Below are 24,850 nucleotides of genomic sequence, written 5' to 3'. Positions count from 1 at the left end.
GGGCCTGCATCCCACTTGACCTGGGGACAGGGGATTTTTGATAGGACTATTACAATCAGAGTTTATAAAATATATTTGGAAAGGCCTTTGTGTTGGTTTTGGGATAGCATACGAAGGCCCCAGGAATCCACTCTGAGGCCTTAAATCTGCAGCCAAACTCCAGCAAACCCATATGTTAGTCATATTACCACCTTTTTCTTTTCCCCGTTCTTGCTCCGTTTTAAAGGACCATGCCCTGCACATAAACGCAAGAGAGGCTCATATAGCACTTCTCTTACCTGGAGAAACCCTGTGCTAATGATGTGAGTAATCCCAAATCTGCTTTCTGTCATTTACTGATTTCGACCTGCTTGTTTTCACCTTTCCAAGGGCAACAGCACAGGAAGGTTTATGTACACAAAGCACTTAGCTTTCTGTGCTCCCCCTAAGACTCTGCATTCTTTTTGGAAGGAGGCAAGCCTCAGGCAGGCTGTCCCCAGCAGCGGTCAAGACTGTAAGAGATCTCCTATTTGCAGAGCGCCCACAGCTGGAGGCACAGCCAGCAACTCCGTACTTGCTCACAAGAACCAGCTGAGGAGGAAGATGGTGATGAGAGGAGGAAGATGGTGATGAACAGGGGCTCCTTTCACCCCGCGCTCCCCTTCCCAGCTCACCGGTGCTCGCTGGCACCAGCTTTGGCTTTTTGCAGCACTCCGCCCATAGCTAGAGTACTAACCGGTCCCCAGTTTAGCTTTGGTTGTAATAAAAAGTGAAAGCAATGCAAGCAGCAGATAAAGCACTATTAAAAAACTGGCTGGGGTCATGCCAGGAATGGAGTCCAAGGCAGGGGGAGGAGCCAAGACAACTGCAAACTGATGGGTATTTCACAGTATGGGATAATTAAGAAAAACAAAATATTTTCCATCTGTTTTTTTACCCCTTACGTCATTGAAGCAATAAAATATATACAAGTAAGTACCAACAGACTATATTTCAACTTAGATATAAATATTTATTTCCATCTGAGAACATCCTTACTTCAGCAAGGAGAAGACAGAGTGAGAAGGCTGTGATTGTAATCACACCCACGAAGTATTAAACTCCACCTTAAAACAGATCAAATGCCTAGCTCATTTATCATGCCAAATAGCTCAGTTTTATATGGCATATACCTAAACCCACACTTCTGTTCAGTCGTCTATATTAATACTCCAATGAACAATAGCTAAAACCTGCCAATTTTGGATTAACAATGGTGAAAATAGGTGCATATGCTGACATCCACTAAAAAACCCACAAACAGCCACATGTGCGGACTTGATGTTCTTTTTTAAAGCTGTTTCAGTACAGATACAGACTGTGCAGAGTCTTTCCACCACAAGCAGTGGACTGGACCAGATGAGCTCTGAAATGAGACATTAAACCTGTGGTAATTGACCAAAGAACAATTTGTTGTGGCTCTGGAAATAGTAAGCCTCGATCATTTCAATTATTACATAGTAAAGTATTATCCATACAAAAAAAACCAACCAACCAAACAAAAAAACCCCACAACAAACCAAAACCAAAAAAACCCCATTATCTGTAGTATGAGGAAGTACGAGCGAGAGGAAAATTAGCAATTCACATTGAAAGTAATTTCTTGGTATGATACTGGTGACCAGCTCACATGCTGCACAGCTGAGAGCTCTATGGCTGTACCCTAAATCAGCAGCTCATCAACTCCCTCCTCAGTTTCTCCTTCCTTTTTGTGCGTTTTGATTTAAAATGCAGCACTCTTATCTCATTACTTGGAAAAAAGCAAGAATTACAAACAAGCCACCATACTTTAAAAACTATTTCTGCCATCTAACAAAGATGGGACTAGACAAAAAAAAATAATATTCAGGATTCAGTACGAAACTAGGAGACTTTGCCTAGCAGCTGCTACAACACTTCCAACAGACCCTGAAAAACCAAACCCAAAAAACATTCTTCAGACACTGCTTCATACCCGGTTTTACATCTACAGATTCAATCGCTCTGAAGAGGCCATCACAACCTATAGTATTCAGGTAGTTGCTGTGCTCTAGGGACACGGACATCAAGCCTCTACAGGTATTTCACAGGCAGGAGGAAGCTGAGAGACAAAAGGAAGAGTCCGCAGAGCCCTGAGGACAACGGCTGATGTTCTGGAACAGTTCCTGAAAGCAAGGGAGGACATGCTGGAGGATCTCAAGAGGATCAGAACCAGCAAGCAATCCTGGTCATTAGAAACCTAGCATCTGACAGAGACTGTAGTGCAGAGTGGAGGAGATACACTTGCAACAAGAAATAATGAAGCATATTTAGAGGTTTTTCAAAGCAAACAGTAAGCAAACACTTCAAAGGATAGCCTAATTTAGTGAAATAATTAAATAAAAATGTCTGTTCTAAAACTGCAAAACTGAAAAGCTTTCCCTGAAACAATACTGACTAAAATGCATTTGCAGATGGATGTTCAAATACTCTTCAATTGTGCATCTAATAATTTTGAGAACACTTCAAACGCTCTTGATTAATAGATGAGTTTAGAATACAAACTTACAAAAATATCAAGATTTGTAAAACGATTCCTTTAAGCACTGTATAAAATGAGCAGAAATGTCAATGAGCATGCTTCTTTGCAGATACTGAATGGTGTGTTGTTTCTGTGCAATCTATAAAAACACAAGTACAGACACTGAGGTTTCTGGATCTCTTGTAAGTTTAACAGTAGCTAGGAGCTCTTAGATCTCAAGCTATAATAAATATTGTATCCTACAGGAGCCCATCGGGAATCTCAGCTCATGTGTTGTTCCACAGAAGATTGTGGTGTCAGATATGATTAGAATCAGCACTTTCCACTTATTCAGAGCTTTAAAGCTACCTACACAGAACATTAACAACTGTTAATGAAAGACAAGCGAGGGGTACATAAGACAATCTTACATTCAGAATGAGTTTGTGTTAGCTACAGATACGCAAAATACCTATTGCAAATTTTCTGTTTGCTTATGGGGAAAAAATCCAAGGCATTTATACATTTGGACCAGACCATGCTCTAGCACACTGCTATTTCTCGGTTGACAAACCGTTACATGAACTGAAGGTGGCTTCCCCTGCTGAAAGTTAGTATGCAACACTTCGGCAATTAAGACACTCCACCGCCTGCATTAATGGACCACTGGTACATGCGTCAAGCAGGTTGTGTGACATGAGAACAACTGTCTTCGAGCAGCAGTGGACTGCACCAGCGGCCAGTAACACGGCCCCTGGAGGGCTCGCTGCAGCTCGCCTTCACGTACAAAGAAAAACCCCACTACCTATATTTGGTTATGTCGGTTAGGTCAAAGTTAGGCTTTCATGTAGCTATAGCATCAGCATGGAAATTGCTGCGTTTCTTGTTTGTCAAAGTCCCCTGTGAACTATCAAAAATCACATTGGCAAGATGAACAAGATAATCAGCCTTTGGGGAATTAAGCGCCTTGAAGTTTGAAGTCAAATTCAACCTAACGTAGCTGCATCTAGAAAAATGTTGATTTTCAATTGCATCTATGAAACTAACTTGCACATTGCACGATTTTTTTAAACTGATACTCATCTATGTGTCAAAGCGCAACCACCTTAGAAGCGATTGTTTCAATTACTATGAGCCTCCTCAGCTAAAGCAAAGGCAAACCGGCATAGCGAACAACAGTCTCCTCTGTCACTAACAGAGTATCAGCTACCACACATCACTACACCATGCTGCGCAGAACAAGTTCCCATCTCCTGAACTAAATGACTAACACACCCACAACCATCACAGGGAGGCAAAAACAAATGACTATATAAAGATTCTGCTGCCTTTCAGTCACTGTTCCCATGCTTGTCCTCTCCAGTATACTTCCCCTGCCTACAGAAAACACCCACCAGTGTTTCAAGACATTAATGCTACTCCATGTATCCCTGCAGCTGAGTCTTTTCCCAAGCCAGGCACTGATCCAGCAGCAAGTGCCCAGTCAGTAGTGTCAGGTCATTTTAATTTCTCTTTGTATTTCCACAGTCTATAGGGCATAGCTGTTTCTAAATGTAATCATGTATACTGCACTGGCATCTTGGAGCCTGTTGAAGTCAGTTCTGTCTTAAGGCTCTCTTCAAAAATCATCAGAAAACATTTTCTCAAATTAGATGAAATAAATCAAGTTGAAAAAGTTCTAAGTAGCAGAATTTTGTATTATGCAGCTCAGGCGCGCACACACATTTGTCAATGTGGACAAATAGGATGGAGAGAGGATGAGCACATGCAAACACATGCTACTGCACTGAGAAAACAAAAATACCTGATACATCCCACATGATATCACTATTCTAGGAAAAATGTTTTCCAGATAAGTAACCTAATACATGTTTTAAATGGGTCTGATATTAACAGAAATGGCTCACAAGTTATTCCAGGAAAAAACCATAAGTTAAACTCGTTGAAATTGAAGCTGACAGAACGCAGAAGTACCAAGTATGCAGCGCTGAGTACGCAGTTTTGCTGTTACTAAACAGGTGATGCCCTTTAAGAACCGCTTGTTATAGGGCCATTGTTAAAAACTCTCAGTTGCTGCAAAGAATAGACCAAGGGCCAAATCTCTTCCTTGGCTTCAAAGCTCAGCATTATACTCAAAGGATCTGAGTGCAATCTCTATCTGCAACAACAAACTACCTTTATACCATCCAGGTAATTACAGGTTCGGGTCAAGGACTCCAGACCATATTGATTACATCTCTCTGCAACAAGGACCCTCCAGCGCTGCCCGGCTCCACTCAAGCACAAGAACGGCAGCTCAAGTATCCGTGACGCCAGGCCTCCCTGGCCCTACCAGTGCCCGTAACAGGAGACCAGCCACCGCTCAGCCCTGTCAGTTATTGCCTGTGGCAGTAAGGACAGCCTGGGAATTCATAATGTTGGTGACTTCATCTGCCAGCTGCATTCACACATCTTTACTACCTGAATAACTGATCTCTGCTACTCCAAGGCAGCACTTTCTGGTGTACAGCATTTGGGAATAAATATTTGATTGTGCATACAACAGAAAAGAGCTCAGATGGTTTAAGGTGTGACAGCAGAAGTGTTTATTAAATTCCACGAGAGAGCATTGCTGGACAGTAAGAATTTGTCCCATGGTCCCTATCTCACAGGTGTGGTGAAGAACAATAAAAGATCCTTCACAGGCATAGGGGAGGGAGGGAGGGGAGGCAAACTGCCTCCCCCACAAAACCTGAGTACAATTCTTCTGTTCATTAATCCCTCTGCAGGCAACAAGCTATCTGTCCATGACCAGCCAGTTGCACACAAAAGAAAGGGAAGTACTAAATTACAAGCCGATTTTAAGTGGGCATTGATTGAAGTAACCAGAACAGAGCTCAGTATTATCAGTTTCATACAACAGTAATAAACAATCTTCATTAAAAAATGATGCGTGCATCCCTAAGCGGCACAGCACATGCCATGTTTTAGGTAAAAACATAAGGGTTCCCCCCTGCCCCATGCACAATCAAAGAGGAAAAAATGGCTCAGGATCTTTTTCTTCTACAACTTAGTTTTATTCATTAAAATCCTTCCCACTCTAACTTCTCTATTTGTCCTAAGCAACAAACGGAGATCTCCCCTGAGCAGGAAAGGAAAAGGTTGATGCAAAACAGAGATCAGACTTCTTTGTCTATGTTCTCCCACTCTGCTAGCAATGCAACAAAATCTTTATTTCACTGATGGGCAAGTGTCAAAAACCTCTTTGTATGAGGGAATAAACAGGGCTTTTCATAAACACGCACACAGATGGACACACTTTTTTTTTTAAAAAAAAAAAACTAAGCAGGATTGAATTAACAGCTATGACTGAGCATACCTGAGTACCTGAGCCCTACAACACATTTGTTACAGTTTAAGGGAAACGCTTGCCCTTACAGACTCAATACAGCTGTGATCAAATTTACTGTGATTAGGAACTGCTGCAAAATCCTTTCTCTAGAGGTTTTCTATTTCTGAAAGTTCTGAGTTGTTTTTTCCATACAGATATCCTAACCTTCTTATACCCTTCAATTTCTGTATTAGTAGTAGTAGAGTTCTATCTGGTCATAGCTGTTTTTTTCAGGTATATACATATATGACATGCATCATTCATCCACAGGTTATAGTATAAAAATTCAAAAAGGTGCCTGGAAATTCTCAATTACATGTCTAGCCTATGGTGATAGTTTCTAGATTAGTCTCCATCATTCTGTAGGTATCCTCAGCTACAGAAATTCATATCTAATGCTCAACACGTCAAAGTAAGGAAGAGCATTCAATGTGTACAGGTAATGGAAAGTTTTCAAGCTGTGCCCACAGAGTGGTCTTCCAAAACACTGCCAGGTCATTCAGCAACAAATATATTTTTTGTTGCTCTACAGATTTCTGTCTCAGGGTCCAATGGTTTAGGTTGTCTAAAGAGTGTGACCTTCAGCTGCAGCATCTCCTGCAGACAGGGCACTTGTAAGGTTTCTCCTTCATCTCTAGTGTCTAATAAAGTCTTACATGGAACCTGACTTACTAAGATGTACCCCACCTCTGCTGAACCCAAAACACCCAGCCGACAGCCTCGGCACTTCTTCGGGAACGATGGACACAGAGACGCACATGCACCCGCTTGCTACACACAGTGTGCATTTTCTATGCGTACAGCAGTGGTTATTTTGCTGCATTATCATCAAAGGCTTCCTGCTTTCTAAAGATTTACACTCAGTGTAGTCCCTTTAACATTTCTAACTGCCAATCTGGAATAGCATCTGGAATTACAGTGCATTTAATCCTTGAGGGTATATTCTCTCTATGATGCTATGATGCACATGCCTAGAATATGTGCATTGAGGGACAAACGTCCAGTAGCTTTAGGTGACTACATTTGTGCAAACTTTCCCTAAAGATCTGACTTAAAACCCAACAACCCCACCTCACAAAAGAACCCAGAGAACAGTATCTTAGGAGAATTTTAAGTCAAGATAACCACATTAAAATATGCATTTTTTAAACTTATCCAAGTAATCTTTACAGATACAGCCATCCACCTTGAAAAAGCCATTGCAAATTGTCACTATTCATAACAGTATTAGAATTTTGTATTTTTTAAATGAAGGTTTTTGCAAATGATCTTGCCAGAGAGTATTGTAATTTGTATACCATAGTTCTGCAGAAATGTGAAAATCATGATTAAGATAATTACACAAATTTCTCATCGAACACAACAACAGAGTTGTCACCAACAGGGGAGAAGGAAGGAAGCTATCAAGAACGGCAGAAGAATAATGGAAGATGATAAACATGTACTTGAAATCTTTTGATAGAAATAACAAGCGATGGAGTTAGATAAGAGGAGGCGCCACGCTGGTGGTATCTCTGAGCAACAGGCAATCAAACAGCCAGATAAGCATCTTCATAAAGTGCAACAGACTTGAATGCATGGGTCATAACTGAAGAATCACTTCCTGGTTCAGTTTAGGCAGTAAAAATTTATGACCTACTTAAAAATCCTTAAAACCTAAAAATGTATCTTCCAATAAATTTGTTTTCCATAAAGAATGTAAGCCATTTAGGGCAAGCCTTAGTAATAGCAGGAAATGAGAATACTTACAGTAGTGGACTATAACACAAAAAAATGCAGTGTCATCCATCAAAAATAAAACCTGTAGATTCAAAGGTGAGATTAATGCCATTTCCTGCACATCTTTAAAGGTGAGAAGAGCCGAAAGCGAGTAAAAGTACTCCTCTTCCCTTTGCTGGGCTTCGTCACAACAGCAAGAGATTTCAAAAGACAGCGTATGTTTTTTGCTTGTGTCTCCTCTACTCTGCAGCAGAATTCACACCCCTATACCATCACACATAATCTGGCATAGTTACCCTAAATCTGGACCAAGAATTTCTGCATGGGAAAGGACAGGGATTGGGCAATATGCAAACCACAAATAGATGGTAAAGTCCCTGAATCAAAACTCAATTCACTCAAACTCTCTGGCAGTGAAGTTAAATAAAGTACTGCTATCAGCATGTCCCCAACAAAACCCATGTATTGTTTGTAAAAAACTTATGAGGTGTTATAACAAAACTGAGTCACTGCTGTACAGTAAATATATTTTCAGTGTCATAACAATGTATGCAATTGACTTTGGCAATTTTAATATGGACACACATGTTAAAGGCATTACCAATAGAGCTTCATCACATTCACATGAGCCATTTCACATTAAGGCCCCATCCACACTTCAGGAAAGGCTGTTTAGCATAGAACAGGTACAGCCCTATGTGTTTTGCTGCTTCTATTGTAGATGGAGTAACACCATTTTAGAACACGTTATGGTTACATTTCAGAATTGTTATATATCCCTGCTATAGGTAATGGCACTGCTCCGTTCATACCCAAGAGAAAAAAAAACATCCCCATCCTGATAACCCAGATCTCTCTATCTGTATCAGCTGGCATTACCACATTGATAGTGAGGAAGAGCTATGCCATTAATCACTCTGGATCTGAAGTGTCAGATGCACAGACAGAAGCACTCCTACGATTCAAGCTTGTAAGCTTTCGGGGTAATAGGCATATATGAACTAGTAAAAAAAAAAAAAATAATCAGAACTGATGCCTTTATGTTTTCTTCTGTATAAAAAAAATATTTTAAAAATTACTTTGTCATGTAGTAAACCAAATAAAATTCCTTTTAAACAACCAGCATCAAATGTTTGTCTAAACTCAAGGTGAATTAATGTAACAAATTTTAAATATTTGGAAATGGAATTTAAAATGAAAATCCTCAATATCAAAAGTAAATGTAGTTATTATTGAGCTCAGTTATAAACATATCTAAGGAATATCCTGTAATACCCAAATAAATTAATTTGGCAAACAATGCAGTACCTTGGACTCTGAATTTATATCAATAGCAAACAGAGCCTGGAACAGGAGCTTTTAACTCCCTTTAAAACAACCTTCAGAAACCAGTTTCTGTATGTGTTACAGTCTCTTTTTACAGTTTAACCTCAATCCAATCAGCAGCCTCCAGGGATTTTCAAATCGCTAAAGATTAAAATCCTCTCTGACTTGACTGTTTGACTAATGCTGTGTGTTTAATAATTCTACTTGTGAGAGATTTTATTTGACAAAATCCTGCTGTGTGAACCCTTCAGACACTATACAGCTGTACTAGAATATAAAGCTCTGCTGTCCTTGTTTCTTTATACAGACTATACCCCACCACTAAGAGGGGGGAAAAAAAAAAAAAGCCTCATAGTCATATATTACTATGTTGATAAACATAATCACTGTAATATTAAATTTACACACTCTTTCAGAGCGGACTAGTGAAAATGTGCCTATTACACAAACATTAGCTAAACTATCCTGTTGTCCTGACTGTTCACAGAAATCAATTACACTTATGATTACATTTCAATGAAAGCTATTTTATAAATGAGATGGAACCATAATATTCTACGCTTTAGGCATTCATTAATAAGAGCATTTCAATGTTAGTATTTGCAAACGTTCTACTTTTTAGTTCAGGCAGTTCTTAGCATTCTATAGCTCATGTTAAACTTAATGTAAATATTGTGTTCATATCTCACCACAATGCTGTGACTTCAGATTTGAGTGGTAAGAGGAAAAAAAAGACATCATTAAGGTAGCTTTCAGTAAGTATTTGTATAAGATAGCACTTACCCTATTGTGCAGCTGAAAATCACAATATCCTTTTAAGTATAAGGTAATGGTTAGTAAACATGTTACCAGACAAAAAAAGACAAGATTGCTGAATGGCACGAATATCAAAGAAAACACGAAATCAACATGTTTCTACCTGAAGTAGCATCGATCACTGTTGAAACTCCTCTGCGATCAGAAACTGGACGTGGTGACCCCGGCATACTAACAGGTTCTGAACGAACTGGCTGAATCCTAAATAGTAAGTTATAGTTAACACCTGTGTCAAAACCGTTGCTCAGAAGGGCTCTAATTAAAGCACAAACCTGAATCACCTGAACCAATTAAGCAACTGTTTATTTTTAAATCGGGCAACCTTTGAAAAACTTTTGTATTCCTTTGCTTTGTGGAGCCAAAACCTGGATAATCCACCCAGAGACAGATTGAGAGTCTACACAGAGTAAAGATCCCCAAAGTCTCTCTCAGCAAGCCTCGAAGGCGAAAGCTCGCCCTACCCTAACTGGTTACAAAGCTTCTATCACCCTCCAGAACAGCAGCATTTTCTTCGTCAGTTTAGGAGAAAAGACACATTTGTAATTGTCTATTCCTTTTGTAATATATATCTGTATTATTTTTTAAAAAAATTCTGCTTTCTTTCTGCATATGTATACATATATACAGTTTAAAAAAATTAATGTATTTGAAAGCTACATCCTTACTTATGGTGGATATAAGTGGGAGCAATTACATGCAAGGAGAAATCACACATTTCAAACCCATGTCTTTTCAGTCCAAGGACAATCTGCCCAGTTTTAATGGGATTAGTCATTTTATCCACCTCTCTTGTTTTACTCATAAGAATTTCAGACAAAAGTCCCAAGCAATCCAAGTCCATACCACAGAACTTTGGACTTCAAATCACATGCAGAGTCAGAAGCATGGAAACTCGTTAAATCTTGAGGGGTTACCGGACAGGACACAGAAACACATGGTGCATAAAGCGCTTCAACAAAATCACTAGCTATCAGTAAATATAAACCCACATTTACCTTCGCTCTTCTCCTTTCCCTTCCCCAGGCCCACGCTCTGCCCCCTATTCCAAATCAGCCAATGCCCAAACCCAGATGAATTAAATACATGAAAAAAGAATTACAAGGAAGGAAGCAAAGGAATGGAAAAAACCAAAACAAAATAGGGAGGGGAAAAACATTCCAGAAGTTCACTTACTGTTCCAACACACTGACCACTTCACAGTCAGCGTCTAAATCTATGGCATAAAGCTCCCACTCATGTCTGAGAAAATGAATTCATTAAGCAATGCAGAAACTGCGAAAGCCAAGCTGAGGCTGAGCAAGGCCACCAGACTTTGTACTGTCTTTTACTGTCATTTACACAAGAAAGGGCAGCAGAAACGAATCTGAGCTGCCTGGCTTGGATGAACTGTTACTGCTGTTGAGTCACACGCTCTTCTAAGACTTTCATCTGGACAAGCTTGATGAAAGCTATTACACGTTGTACACAGATGGCCTCATTTAGGCATGAGGCGAGTTATTCACACAACAAATGTGAAACAGCTTGGAAATTGATCTTATTTTTACCTGAGACTGTTGAGATCAAGATCATCTGTATCAAAGTCCAGAAGGGGCTGTGGGGTGTCACTTGGACCGTGCGACTGCAGCACTGAGGAACTGGATGAGATGACGGTAGTTTGGCCTGAGGGATGGATCGTTTTGAACTGGAACTGTGGGCCCATCCACAGGCGTCGATGAGGCCCGGTGTGAGTCACTATTTCGACCTGTGGGAAGGGAATGTGGGGAAATGCTCAATGGAAAAGTGCAACTTAATATAATGAATGGTTCCTTCTCTACACTGAACCCCCAGAATCCTGCTGTTCTCAAGGAAAAAAAAACGTGTTTTGTTCCACCAGTTGGGAGGAATGCTGAACAAGGGAAAATTTAGAAGTCCTTGCTAGAGAAAGGATGCTCCAGCCAAAGCCAAGAGCTTCTTGCAGAGCCTTGAAAGCCTGTGAACCACCAGCCTGAGGACACTGCACCCCAGTTCTTCAGCTGTTCTGAAGACCGACCCTGCATCCCGGCTCTCACTTCACACCAGCCTGTTCATTCCTTCCCTCGCCATCATGAAACGCACTACGAGTCACACGCTAAAAGCTACCCTTGTGGTGTCACAAACGGGGGAACACCCTTGGGTCTGCGTCTGCACGGAGCAGACAGAGGACCTGAAAGCCTGCCTCCCCAGATAACCTCCATCCTGACCAGGTCAAGGGATGTGTGTTTAAAAAACAAGCTGTTACAGCTTTGTAAAGTTCACACATTAAACAGGGCTGCTTCACATGTATACAGTGTGAACTGTACTTCAAATCAAAGCTCATAATGACTGTTGGCATATCCGAGCATACCGCTGGCAGAGACCATCTTGCTGGAAAGCAAGGAGGTTTGTAACAGAGCGCAAGGTGAAGTGCGATGTGAGACACTGCGCAGCCCAGGTCACGCTCCTTACTATGCAGATGGAATATAAACACACACGTGCAACATGTGGAGTTTAGAATGGCAGCTACACACACACACACACACATATTGATTTAACCAAAATTCCAACAACTCAAACAGAGGTACGGGTGTTTACTTGCAATAAACAACCACATACATATAACTTAATAGGTATATATGAGATATTTACTGTATTTATATTTATGTATGGATATACACAGAGACACAGAAGCTTCACAGTTCCCTGCCTACCTCTAAAAGGCACAGAGAACACTATTTGTTAGACCCACCACCTGTAATCTCAAATATTCTGATTTTCCTCAAGGTATTTACTTCCAGTAACAGTCTAGATCTGAACTTTTGAAAAATAAGTTATTTCAGTAATTGAAGCATCCAAAATATTCTTAAAATTTCTTTTCACACCATACTGATGAGTAGCAATTCTGGCAAACTCTTAAATAAGCCATCTACCATGAAAATTTAAGATGCTAACATTGCTGGAAACTCACATGATCAGGAAAATTTGGCCTTGTAAATAAAAGGTAAATAAAGTGTAAGTCTTCTGTAACACAATTTTAAAAATCAAAAGGAGCCTTTAAAGATCAGAAAAGGTAAATACGAAATGAAAATATTAAGCTCTGGTAAACTCACACTTCTAAGGTGACAAAAATAGACTATTAAATTACTACCAATTTCTGCTAAAACAATGATCAGCTCCACAGCAAAACTGTAATTTCGTGAGGAAATTCACAAAAATATATTTTTGAATATATATGACATAGGTGTGTACTAGTAGCAATTCTTAACTCTTTAAGAAGCAATTTTAAACACTGGGTAATGTTCTAAGCTCTCTGCTAACATAAGACAGCAAACGCACAGCCTATTTAGCACTATTTCCATCTTTGCATTTATCTTAGCATAACTCAGATTGACTGCAGACATTTCTGAGGCAAGTAGCTTTTATGTAGCAGTGTAAATTAGGCCACAGATAAAGTAATCTGTATATTTTAAGCTTGAAACCATCAGTGTCACAGAGCCGAGAGGTAAACAGATGCCTTTGCAATTTTACTGAGGCTACGGCCAGATGTTCCTATTCACTCTCCTGTTGTGTGCAGGACAAACATATTGTATCTACTTCACACTGACAGCACACATTACCCACTGTTCTAATTGAAAAGTTGAAGTGAAGGGCAGTGTTTTTTCACTGCATGCTGTTACTGTTGATAACAACATTTTAATTTTGAAAAACATACTTGCACTTTAGGCTTAATCTAAAGTGGCTTGCTTAGAGAATGCGAGCATCTTCATGCTCAAAAGAGCTATCGTTGCTCTTTTCACTTAGCAAAAATTAAACATTCTGGAAGCGTTCTTTGAATTATCTCTGTTCTGTGACATCATTTGGGATTCTTTTTTTTTTTCTCTTATAAATATATTTACTCCTCTAGAAGGATAGATGTGATGAAGTTCAAGCGGTCTTAAGTTCCTTTGACATCTTATATCTTCCAAGAATTACTAATAAAGCAATCCCCATAACACGGGTTTACCTTACCCTCTTTCCTGAGGTTGCCCACTGTACCAGAAGGTCACCAGAGTGGTAAAACAAGCTAAACTATCCAAATGGTACTGGAGAGGATAGGTGGAAAACCACAGGTGAAATCTTGGCCCCAGTGAGCTCAGTGGTAAAAGTCCTGTTAGCTACACTGATTGAGTAGTTTCACCATCTTTATGCTCTGACAAATTAGAGGCAGCATAAGCAAATAAGATCTATCAGTGTGCAGCCACATCTGAAAACTTAGACCAGGTAAGTGGGTTCATATGAATGGATTCCCCAGTGAATGCTGCTCCTGGACCGGTACAGGTGGAAACCTTAGAAGTAGAAACTCTTGATTTTAGGTAAATGCTGTGTATGATTTATTCAGCAGTGGGCAAAGCAAATCACATCCATGAGTATTTAATATTTATGCCACACATCCCAGCAACACATTTAATCCAACAGGGCAGTTGGAACTAGATGATCTTTAAGGTCCCTTGCAACCCACACCATTCCACAATTACATACCATCACCACTGTTCTTAAACCAAAGGAAACCCACCTAATTTGTCAGGATAAATTCCATGTATCAGGTACCCCATAATTGCTTTGGTAAATCCACAGCATTTGTAATTTTTATGTATTTATTTAACTCCAACCTTTTATTTCTAACAGGAACTAATTTTCAGTGTATTATTCATGACCTACATTCTTAAACTGAAGTTATGTTTTGTGCCAAATAGTCAAGCATCTACTGCTCCTCAAAGAGAAGCTTCACTGACTGAAACATATCACGAATGGATAAAACTACAGATTTAACCTCATATAACAATATTCCACCAAAAAATATTCCACCAAGCACGGACATTTTAAAGCACTACAGTACTTGTATCTAGCCATAACTCAAAGGAATTATCGGTAGGAAATGCAGCAACTGATAACCAGAAAAAAAACAGGAAGTAAACCAGTTAATCTATCATTTTTATGTTGTAAGTCTATCACAGGTCACAACTGAAAACGCATCATCATTTTGCCAAGCCAACTTCCTTTATCCCATGTCTGGAAAGGACCATGTCAGGAGAAAAAAGGCAGAGAGGTAACTTTCTGCTGCCAACTGAAACTTTCTGCTTCATCCTGAACTTCCCAGGAATGGCTTGTGCCAGTAATGATGGAGGCTTTATATGGTTTTTAATAGAGCTTGTATAGTTTGTATGAAAAGTATAAGCCATCAAATTCATACCAAGTGAGATGTGAAGTCAGTTTTACACACGGCAATACCTATGGCCTACTGGAAGCTTACTTTCCATTTTGAGGAAAGTTGTCAATTTACCTTCTAGCGGATACTATTACTCGTTCGCTCCTGAATGGACACCCCCAGAAAGCATACCTGCGAAAGCCACTCTTCATCCTCTTGCCCACTGTGGTCAGATGCTAAGCTGTCGTATGACTCATGTCGAGTGATCGGTCCAGGGCTCCCTGGTGGGACCACTGAAAAAAACCAGAAAATTGAAAACTCAGACTTACTGTTACATGCTTTTTTGAAAAAAAGCTTTTTCACTAAGTGATCAGTACAGCAACGTATACATTTTGTTTTCCTAAATCTGTGACAACATGTTGGACCACAGGAAAAGTTCAAATATTGACATCAAAAGTGATAAAAAGGTTTCTGTTCATTGACTTGAATGTATACATACAGCCACTACGATAACCCGATTGGGTCCTCTTCTTTTAACCTTAAGTACTTAATGAATGTACAGGGCAGCCCCATACAGCCAACAACCATCTGTCCCAAGAAATTTAACACTGAGAAATGCCACTGTCAGCGATGCAAGCCTTTTCTACAAACTTTTCAGAATCTGAACTGTGCTAAAGCACACTGACAAAAGCCATCGTGGGACACCAGGACATGTCCTGACTTCGAACCCAGACTAGTTTCAAGACCTCACAAACCAAATTTTGATGTTAACATAGTTTATTTAAAGGTGGCTTCATGAACAACTTGATTTTTAGGATGTGACTTTATGTAATTTAATTGGAAGAGCTTCATTATCATCTTATCACCTTTTCATTATAGTAGTAACAATATATCTCTTCATTAAGAATCTGTATCAAAGCAGAGGTTGATGTTTTATTAGCTACAAAGACTAAATACTGAGATTATTTCACTGAACTGTAGAACACCAGAAATTCTGTATTCAAGTGTTGTCTTGTATTACAGTAATACTATATAATAATTCTGGACAGCTTTGAAACACTTTTTTCAGCTGCAGGTGACACGGATAACCAGAAAGATATATTAGTTCAAGCTGAGGGACAAATTCATCAGTGGCTATTAAACACGACGGTCCAGACACAACCTCCAAGAAGCTCATAACCTCCAAACTCCCAGATGCTGGAGCATCTGCTTCCAGTCAGTACCAGAGATCCGAGACTGGGTAAATGCTTGGTTTGACTCAACATCGGATCTGTCCACAGTGCTCATCCACAACCTTCTCCTTGAAGCATCATGAAAATCTTACATTACTGTAACTACTTAAATACCCAAGTCTCTACTGCTTAAATAACCTCAATTCATGGAACAAAATTAAGTTTGTTTTGTTTCTATATTCACTGCTCTCATTCATCTTCATACAGACTCACTACAACAGAAAAATGCAAGTTTTTCATCTCTGTGGACTGCAGTAAATCCAAACCCACATTTAAAGCTACTACCACATCTACATACAGCTTTGGGAAAAATCACACTTCAGTGTTCAAATGCTACCGTGAAGAACAGAGAGAATCGTAGACTCATTATTGTGAAGATTAATATTTCACAATGCTGGGTTCTTGAGTCATTTGAATACACTAGCAAAGCTTACAGTCTAGCTACTTCCCTTTCTATGGCAGTAGCATTATGTTGCTCTAACTAAAACTTCACACCCAAGAACCCTGAAAAACTTTACAAAAAGCAAAATGCAAGCAAGCACACCAGACAATAAAATGGGTGAAATTGCTCATTTTCTTGTACCTGCTTACTGTAAGGAGCCTGTTAGAGGCCTGGAGTCAATACCAAGAAACCATGCCCACACTGAGGGAAAAGCAGACACCACAAAAGCAAATTAAAAGAAGTAAATGCAACAACGGTATTTTTACTTTGGTAAAACAGGAGAGTTTTATGCCGTAGCATTAAGATACCGGACAATCCTAAAATTAGAACCAATATTTTTATATTTACATAATCTAAAAATGACCCAAGGTTTTAAAAATTGATTTTTGAAAACTATCTTACTACAGGGTTGACCTTTATGTGTCAAGTTTCCATCCACTACAAATTTTTACAGTCGTGTTGTAAACCCCTTATAATAGGAGTTTATAATGGCAAAGCAGACACAATTGTAACCATAAATACAGAACGGCGCCTCTATAATATAAACAGCACAGGGTTTTCATAAATCCATACACTATATGAAATACAGGGATTTTCATCCTGTTTGTATAAGTGGCTATCTGAACCCAACCTCAGCTATGGAGCTATTTCTAACACCTCTGTATCGCAGTGTCTTTATTCTGAAACCTGCAATATACCAAATCCAGTTCAGGGCTTAACTTATTAAAGAATTATTCCAAGTACTATATACATTGGGACATATTCTTACAGCCTGTCAAGTTTTTCCCGTGAGATCCCACGCATCTGCCATATTCATTGAAATCAATACAGTTTCTGCCTGCACATATGTATGTGTCCATACACACCCCGGCAACCACAGACGTTATTCCAGCAGTGTGTGTTCTTCAGTTTTCAAGATAATAGAGAAACTACATTCATCTGCTCTATTACAACCGTGACAGCCCTAATGCAATGACTTACGGATGTGTCTGTCTAGCCCATATCAAACTCGTATTAAGAAAATACACATACCTTCCTGGATTACAAACAGCTGACGATTCACAGTAAATAATATCTGAATGTGAAACCATAATGACCACGCTTCTTCCTTACCGGTAAAGTTTATATTTGAAACCGATGAAACAAAAACATTATTTTGACACGTTTTGCTGTTGCCCTAATCTTCTCCATATCTCCTGGCTCCCCTACAATAAATTCTACTGACTGCAGTAATGCCTGGTTCTGAGGGCACAGCTGATCAACTGCAGGCTTTCCTGTTATTGAACTCCGCTAACAAACTGTTCATGACTCTAGCAGATGTTTTTGCTTTTGAACCAATGGGAACTTTATGGACTGTTCTGCTTTCCCCCCCCTTCCGCTATCCCAAGGGTAACTACTAGAGCTGTCAAGATTAGGGAAGCTGCTATTCAGTGACTCGCTGCAAAAACTCTAGCCCAGGGAGCAGCATCCAACCTGCTTTGTCACCGTATTTCTCCCTTGTGTAATACTCATGTTTCACTGGAGATTCCAGACGGCTTTACAGTGAGAAAGAAATTCAAATTTAAGAACGGTTTTGGTCCTACGCTGTACGCCTTTTCCTGAGGAAGCACAGCTTTGCACAGCTCTTGCAATAACGCACGTTTCAGTGCAGCTTCAGAGTGCAGCGTTAACTCTTTCCACCAAAAAGTGACGACATGCTAAATTCCATGAAAAAGCTCTGCCTTAGAGTTCACCAGCAGGGCAACAGTGATAAAGCCTTAGCTGAGGTCAAACCTCAGTAATTTATTTTGCTATTTAATAAAACAGCATTTATGTACCACACCTATCACAAAAGCAGGCATTTAAAGAGAGTCTGGTTTTGATAGCAGGATCCCATAACGATGGTCCCAGCCTTACCACAGGCAAAGCGAGCTCTACTCCCACTGCCCGCAGTGGGAGCATGCAGCATTCTGGGAGATACGACCTTCTGAGACAAGTGACGCTTGCTGGAGATTTGCCATCGCTGTACTGCTTGTTACAGATATACATAAGGTCATTTTCTTCAAGTTAAATATGCCCTTGAAGTTATAGGAACAAATACGTCCTAAAAATACAAAACCGATGCTTTCTTCATTTCTGGGTCACACACCTCTTGCATTGGTATCAAGTTCCAAGACGAGATTAATTTAGGCCTGGAGGCACATTTCCAGGAATTTGAGCTCGAAAGTAATCTTTCATCTTCCAGCTTAATTCTGTGAAAATCTGAATTCACACTGGAATTTAAGGCAGCCTCTTACACACCAGCCAAGCTATTCTTACACTACAACACTGAGTTTTTTCAATGTCCAAAGAATTTCACTACAATGCAGGGACAGCAAATTATAAAATTCAAATTCTTCAAAAGCTTTGCAGCAAGTAGTGGTTCGTTTTTTTCTTGCACTCCTGTAATTTGTCTTTCACTGGGGAAGAGTCACAAATGGCGTGCACACAGACAAGGAGCACGCAAGCCCTTGTTGCACAGAGATATTTTACTGGCAATTGCAGGTGTTTTGCACCTTCCTAAAACAATAAATTCAATACTTTGTGCCCAAGCTATGCCAATTTTTAAATTTTTGCTATTCTTACACCAACATCTGGAACAAACATATATCAAGTGTCAGAATGCAACTGAGTTTGTTTCATCTAGAAATACACAAGCATGCAGAAATTTGTACGATTACACATGGAGCAAAAAAGTACAAAGGAAATGAGTGTTTATTAAAAATCTAAGGTGATAATTAGAACTTACAGCTTCTGTTTACGCAGCATAAGATGACATGAGTTTCTAAAGATAATCTAAAGTTATAAATGCAAAAAAACTCCACAAGCAAGCATTCAAGGTCAATTTTTAAAACCCGGAGTGCTACCACCTACCTACAGCAAAAATCAGAACTTTGCCATAAATATTTGGCAAGGGGCAAAAATCATCTTTGAGCTGCTCAAAAATAACAGCAGTAACTTTAATCTCTGTCCTCCTTCAAGTGAAAAGTCATCTGCATCAACTCTAAGTCTGGAATGTATTCCTGTCCCTCCATCCTGGCTAGCTCCACTGAATCACTCCATGTTTAACTAAGGAGAAACAGAATCTTAACGAAAACTGTTGTTCTTCATCTTCTTTCGATGACTTGAAAACTGTCAGCTCACTTTCTACCTTCAAAATCAAAGGTGCAGGTGCTTACTCATAATCTAAGGTAAAATTCTGAAGTTTACATACTGCCTTCTCTGCAGTTACAGGATTAATTTTTCCACTACACTGAATAAAGATTAAAAGTAAGGGTTGGGATACCGCTCCCCCTCCCCCCACAAATTTAGTCACTTGTGTGATAACTGTTAGTGCCAGGAAAACTGCACAGAAGTGACTGTGGAGACAAAAGTTTCAACACAAGCTGAAACACAGGCAGAAATACAGCTGAGCTGGATATTCCTCTGGAACACCAGGACCTGATTCACACAGTTCAATGACCAAGTATGAAGAAAAAAACCCATTGTTTTGAAACTTTGTCATGAATTTTAGTGACAAATAAAGAAAACAAACAATTTATACCAACCTCAAATAATTTGCATAGGCATTCCTGACACGTGAGCAAGACCTAGACAAATACACATGCTTGACAAGTATTGGAATTAACAAGCAGTGGTTTTGTTCATAGATGGGCTAATTATACAATAAATACCTAGACCTAAGACAAATCTTTATTCATTCAAAGATTACAAATTGTCATCTTTCAGCAGCATAGAAGTGTTGGAACAAAGAACCACTACAGCTCAATTGTAATGTGTGCCCTTATGGTTTTAATTTGTGAACAATAAATCATTAGTTTTACCTAGTTTTGTGTACTTCTTGAACCAAAAGGTTTTAATTTTCTCATTTATACAAATAAGCTTTACACAATTCAATTTAATTAAGAGTTATATATGAAACTCCCAATGTGCTCTTCTCTGAGGGATGTATGTTTGTCCAAATTAAGAGCAAACAAAGGCACTGGAGACCTATAAAGACTATTTGTTCTGTGCTGTCCGCTGTACACATGCCTGCAGACACCCAGGGAGCTTTCCTCTATTTCAACTGAATACACAAAATTTAGAATTTGAAATAAGATTCTAAAACCTAGCAAAACCAGAAATGGTGTATTCTTAACTAATTCATTAAGTCGGAAGTCTATTCTGTGTCCACGTGCAGTCTCTAGTGATGTCCACAGCAAACAGGTACGCAGAATAAAAATTACATATCCCCTGGTTTCATACAGATCACACACTAACATCTGATTTTGATGCTTTTTTCTGTGCTTCCTAAGTTATACCTAAAATAATCATAGGCAGTTTGGACAGCTGAGGTAATCACATGCTTGTCAACAAGCTTAGGAGTACTTCTCTTAAAATTAAGCTCCACAATTTGAATGATTTACTTTATGCTACTTCTGGAACTACTGGCACATTAGTTACATCATGTTACCCATGACAAGTAGAATGTGACAGTTCTGGTTTAGGTCTACACGCAGCCGCTTCAAATTCAACAGGTTCACCTTTTTTCCATCTCACAGATGTGATCTCACTTCTGTCAGAGGTTGGGTTCAGTATCCCTCGGTCAGGTTTGCCATGTAGTTCAAGTCCAACAACTGCTTAGTGAGTTTTGCAGCACGTTCCTAAATCTTCTCTTACAGCCACAGCTCTATGCCTGCTGGCTCTAACTCTGCTCAAGTTTGGAAATAAAGCAAGGTCCAGATTTTCATTTTAGACAGAATGCTTACACTCATGTTTAAAATAAACTGTTTGTAGTTTGGTGATATGCTCTATGTATTTTTACTTGTGGCTATATGTTACTGAACAAAGTTCTGGTTTTAATGCATTTTTCAGCTTGTAAACTTCTGCAGGAGCATGCCATCCAAATTAAAATATCTCCTTTTACCCCAAACTTCTCCCCACTCTTTTTTCCTGTTAGGACTTTCTGGGATTTTTGTATGCATAAACATCATAAAATTAAGCTAAAAACCCCCTGTAAACCAGGAGTTTAGCCAGCCTAACAGTTATTTCACACCACCATTTGACTTATGGATTTATTCATTCGTTATTTACGTATTGCCCACAGTTTATTAGGTGCATTATAGACCATCCATTCTCTGTATCAGCACTTTAATCATAAAGGAATAGCTAAATCTGTAATCAGGATATGAATTCTCACAAAGATTTTCCCAGGTTTGATGACTACTTTACTTGCTCCTTACTTCACATTGATCTGATAGTCCACAGCCTGGCATATTATTTTTTCCCCTAAAAGGTGCTGATTAGGTGTTCAGGCTTCACCATTACTCCTGGTTGCAGTGCAGGACTGGTATACATTCACTGTGCTTAACTCCAGCTTCCATTCTCAAAGTTCCCATAGGAAACCAGTCAAGTATAATGAACTCTAAATCTGGGCAGAGCTAGACCATAGTATTACAGTACGGAGCATCTTAAGGCTGTTCAACATTTCAAATGCTCAGACTGTGAGCAGACTATGGGTTCTGTACCAGAGGGTAACATACGTACTTTTTCTCAAGTTTAAGAATAATTTCAACTCCATGAACCTATGGCAAAATCCATCTGATGGCCATCTTTAAAGAATTATGGAAGAGGTAACTATTTCTATAATTCACTGACTTCAAAAGTATGTTTGACATTATTGTCGGGAAAATTATGTTAACCATGGATTACTGTTACAATCAAAGTATGTAGTGAGAAGTCAAGAGGCTTAGTAGTAAATTTTCAAAGCGGTGCGTGGGGATTTACCCGTTTGACTCCCATTAACGTCAATAGGAGTCGCGCGGCTAAATCCCTGTACACTGCTTTGAAAACTGACCCCTTCGTGTTGATGGACCCCTCTCTAAGAAGTTCCAGATGACCATGTAAGAATAGTAAAGAACTATTTCAGCATGTGCCCTTGTTCATTATTGTTGTTTGTACACATCTGAAAGTATTTTAATTCCTATATGCAGTGCTGTTTCCAGCATTTAGTTTATAAAATACGGATTAAGATGGGCAAGTACTCAGTAACCTGATGAAGCCACGCACATGCCCAGGTGTATATATGCATCAAAAACTTAACATACATTGCCAGCATCCAACAGACCTTACAGAGTTCATTTTTATCCACCTCACCTATATTATTTCACAAACACCAATTACAGCTGAAGAATGTGTCTTGATTTGCTCCACCACTCACACGCCGTGATGCAGCTCTTTCATGAAATGGCATCTGCCTGATTTACCCCAATCAGACACATTCTCAGTCAGAAATTAAATCTGCTTCCCTTTATCACTCAATCTTGTTTCCTGTAGGGAGCAGGAAGTGCAGGTTACAGTTTTAGGGAAACATAGTTTTCCCTTAAAAATGTACCATGAACTACAATTTCATTAGAAACATCTTTTCTGGAATGGGAAGGTATCCAGATCATCTTGCAATCTGTTACGCCTTCAAGTGTAAGAAGCAAACCTGAAAATTCCATTTTCACTGTTTGCGACTACTGCTAGAAAATCCCAAATACATGTAACAATTCTGTAAGAGAAATGCATGCTTGGAATCCATTCTCTGTAAGAGAAATGCATGCTTGGAAATTTTTTAACTGTAGTCATAAAATATATACATAAATATATATACACATTTATGAGTTATATATATGAATTATATATAAGATCTGAAACAGTTTTAAACACAGTAAAAAATTCCAAATATGAAATAATTTTAAAATTGCCAAAACTGTTCTACAACCTGTTTTACCTGTATCACTTACAGTTATAAGTTCGTGTATTTATATATATATATATATATATATAAATACACACACTCATATTTTCATGTATTATTTGGAGAGAATACTTGAGTCATGATAAACACTTAGGAATTAATTTTCTGAAATTCTGAAACTCATTTTTCTGTATAGAAATGTCCTCAGAATTTCAAGGAACTATAATCTTTTCCCTAAGGATCTGGATTTTTACAGGACATTTGCACAACTCCTTTGAAACTGCTGATGCAGAGACCCAGGAAGCTCTTTTTAAAAGTTATGTTGTATTCTTTTATTATATGGCAATAGCAAAGCAGAATTTCATGAAAATGATCCACTAGGTAGAGGCAATTTCAAGTAGAAAGAATAATAATGGCAAACTGAGTATGTAGAAAATATAAAAAAATTTTCCCATCTGGATAATGAAGCTAAACATACGTACCCAAGTAACTACATGAAATCTCAGCTGTGTGCCGGTTGCACACACAGTACCAAACTAACAACATCAGACAGTTTCCCATCTTTAAGTGGATCCCGCTAACAGCTCACAAAGAGTTAGCTGTAATACCCCTGCTGAGAATCAGGGGGGAACCTGGCAGCAGCATCAAAATGCAACACGTCCTGTCATCGGGGCTGGCTCAGTCTACCACAAGGCTGGTTTCCCGTCCGCCCAGACTGACAAAGCAGCCTCCCCCATGTGCCTTCCTGCAGGTGGCCCACAGCTCTGCCGTGCCACCTCCACCACCCCGACTGGTCATGGATGGCACGTATTTTCCTGCAGTTTTAAGCCCGTAACACTCAATCGACAAAAGTTTGCAGAAAGGCCCTCATCTGTGGGGCATGGGTACATCTGAAACGCCAGTAGTCTGGTAACATTCATACAATCGGTACATAAAAACCATGGCAGTTTAAAATGTTAACCCACACACCACCGCTTGTTCCAGCTCCTCTCCCAGGCTTCCCAGAACAGCAGCTCATATAAACTCAAGTGGGCTTCACCCACTCCAGGGTAAGGTCAGAGAGCTTTGTTTAGACAGCCTTCCATGGGCAGATTATGTGAAACTGGCCAATGTTGCTTTGAAGTGCTAGCAGCGCTGCTGCAGCACCAGTAAAGCCCAGCAGAGACGCTGCAACGGGCAGCCAAGGGCACTAACCAGTGAATCTGCTTCCAACTCACCTCCGACCACAGCCATGCAGAGATGTCACAGAAACAGAGCAAAAAGGCTTTGAACACCTCGTAACTACATGATACCGTAATTGTTGTTATAGAACAGGCTCTGGTTTTGATCAGTTTTATTATCTGAAATCGAGCTCCGTTGTGATAGACATTGAACATACACAGAGCACTCCGGCCTCATAGAACATGCTACATACACACACTCTGAGTTATGTGTATGGTGGGGCACGTACCGTAACATCTATGTTTTCATATTAGTGAGAAAGAATACGCTATTAAATACACACACACAAAAGAGTGCAAGAAGAAAAAC

The 24,850-nt window shown here is 39.4% G+C and overlaps 1 protein-coding gene across 9 annotated transcripts in view; it reads right to left on the bottom strand.

Moving 5' to 3' along the window:
• Nucleotides 1–24,850, bottom strand: part of BCAS3 (BCAS3 microtubule associated cell migration factor) — a 370,061-nt gene that overhangs the window by 184,792 nt on the left and 160,419 nt on the right. For all 9 annotated transcript variants that reach the window (XM_037371381.1, XM_037371440.1, XM_037371432.1 and 6 more), the window contains 3 exons: nucleotides 15,100–15,200; nucleotides 11,273–11,469; nucleotides 9,832–9,929 (listed from right to left, as the gene is read on the bottom strand). In XM_037371381.1, the coding sequence (XP_037227278.1) occupies nucleotides 9,832–9,929; nucleotides 11,273–11,469; nucleotides 15,100–15,200 (396 nt within the window). The remainder of the gene's footprint in view (nucleotides 1–9,831; nucleotides 9,930–11,272; nucleotides 11,470–15,099; nucleotides 15,201–24,850) is intronic.

The sequence above is a fragment of the Falco rusticolus genome, chromosome 1 (genome assembly GCF_015220075.1).
Source record: "Falco rusticolus isolate bFalRus1 chromosome 1, bFalRus1.pri, whole genome shotgun sequence".
Lineage (NCBI taxonomy): Eukaryota > Metazoa > Chordata > Aves > Falconiformes > Falconidae > Falco > Falco rusticolus.
Note: the sequence above shows the minus strand (reverse complement) of the source record. Positions and strands in the feature narration are given on the sequence as shown.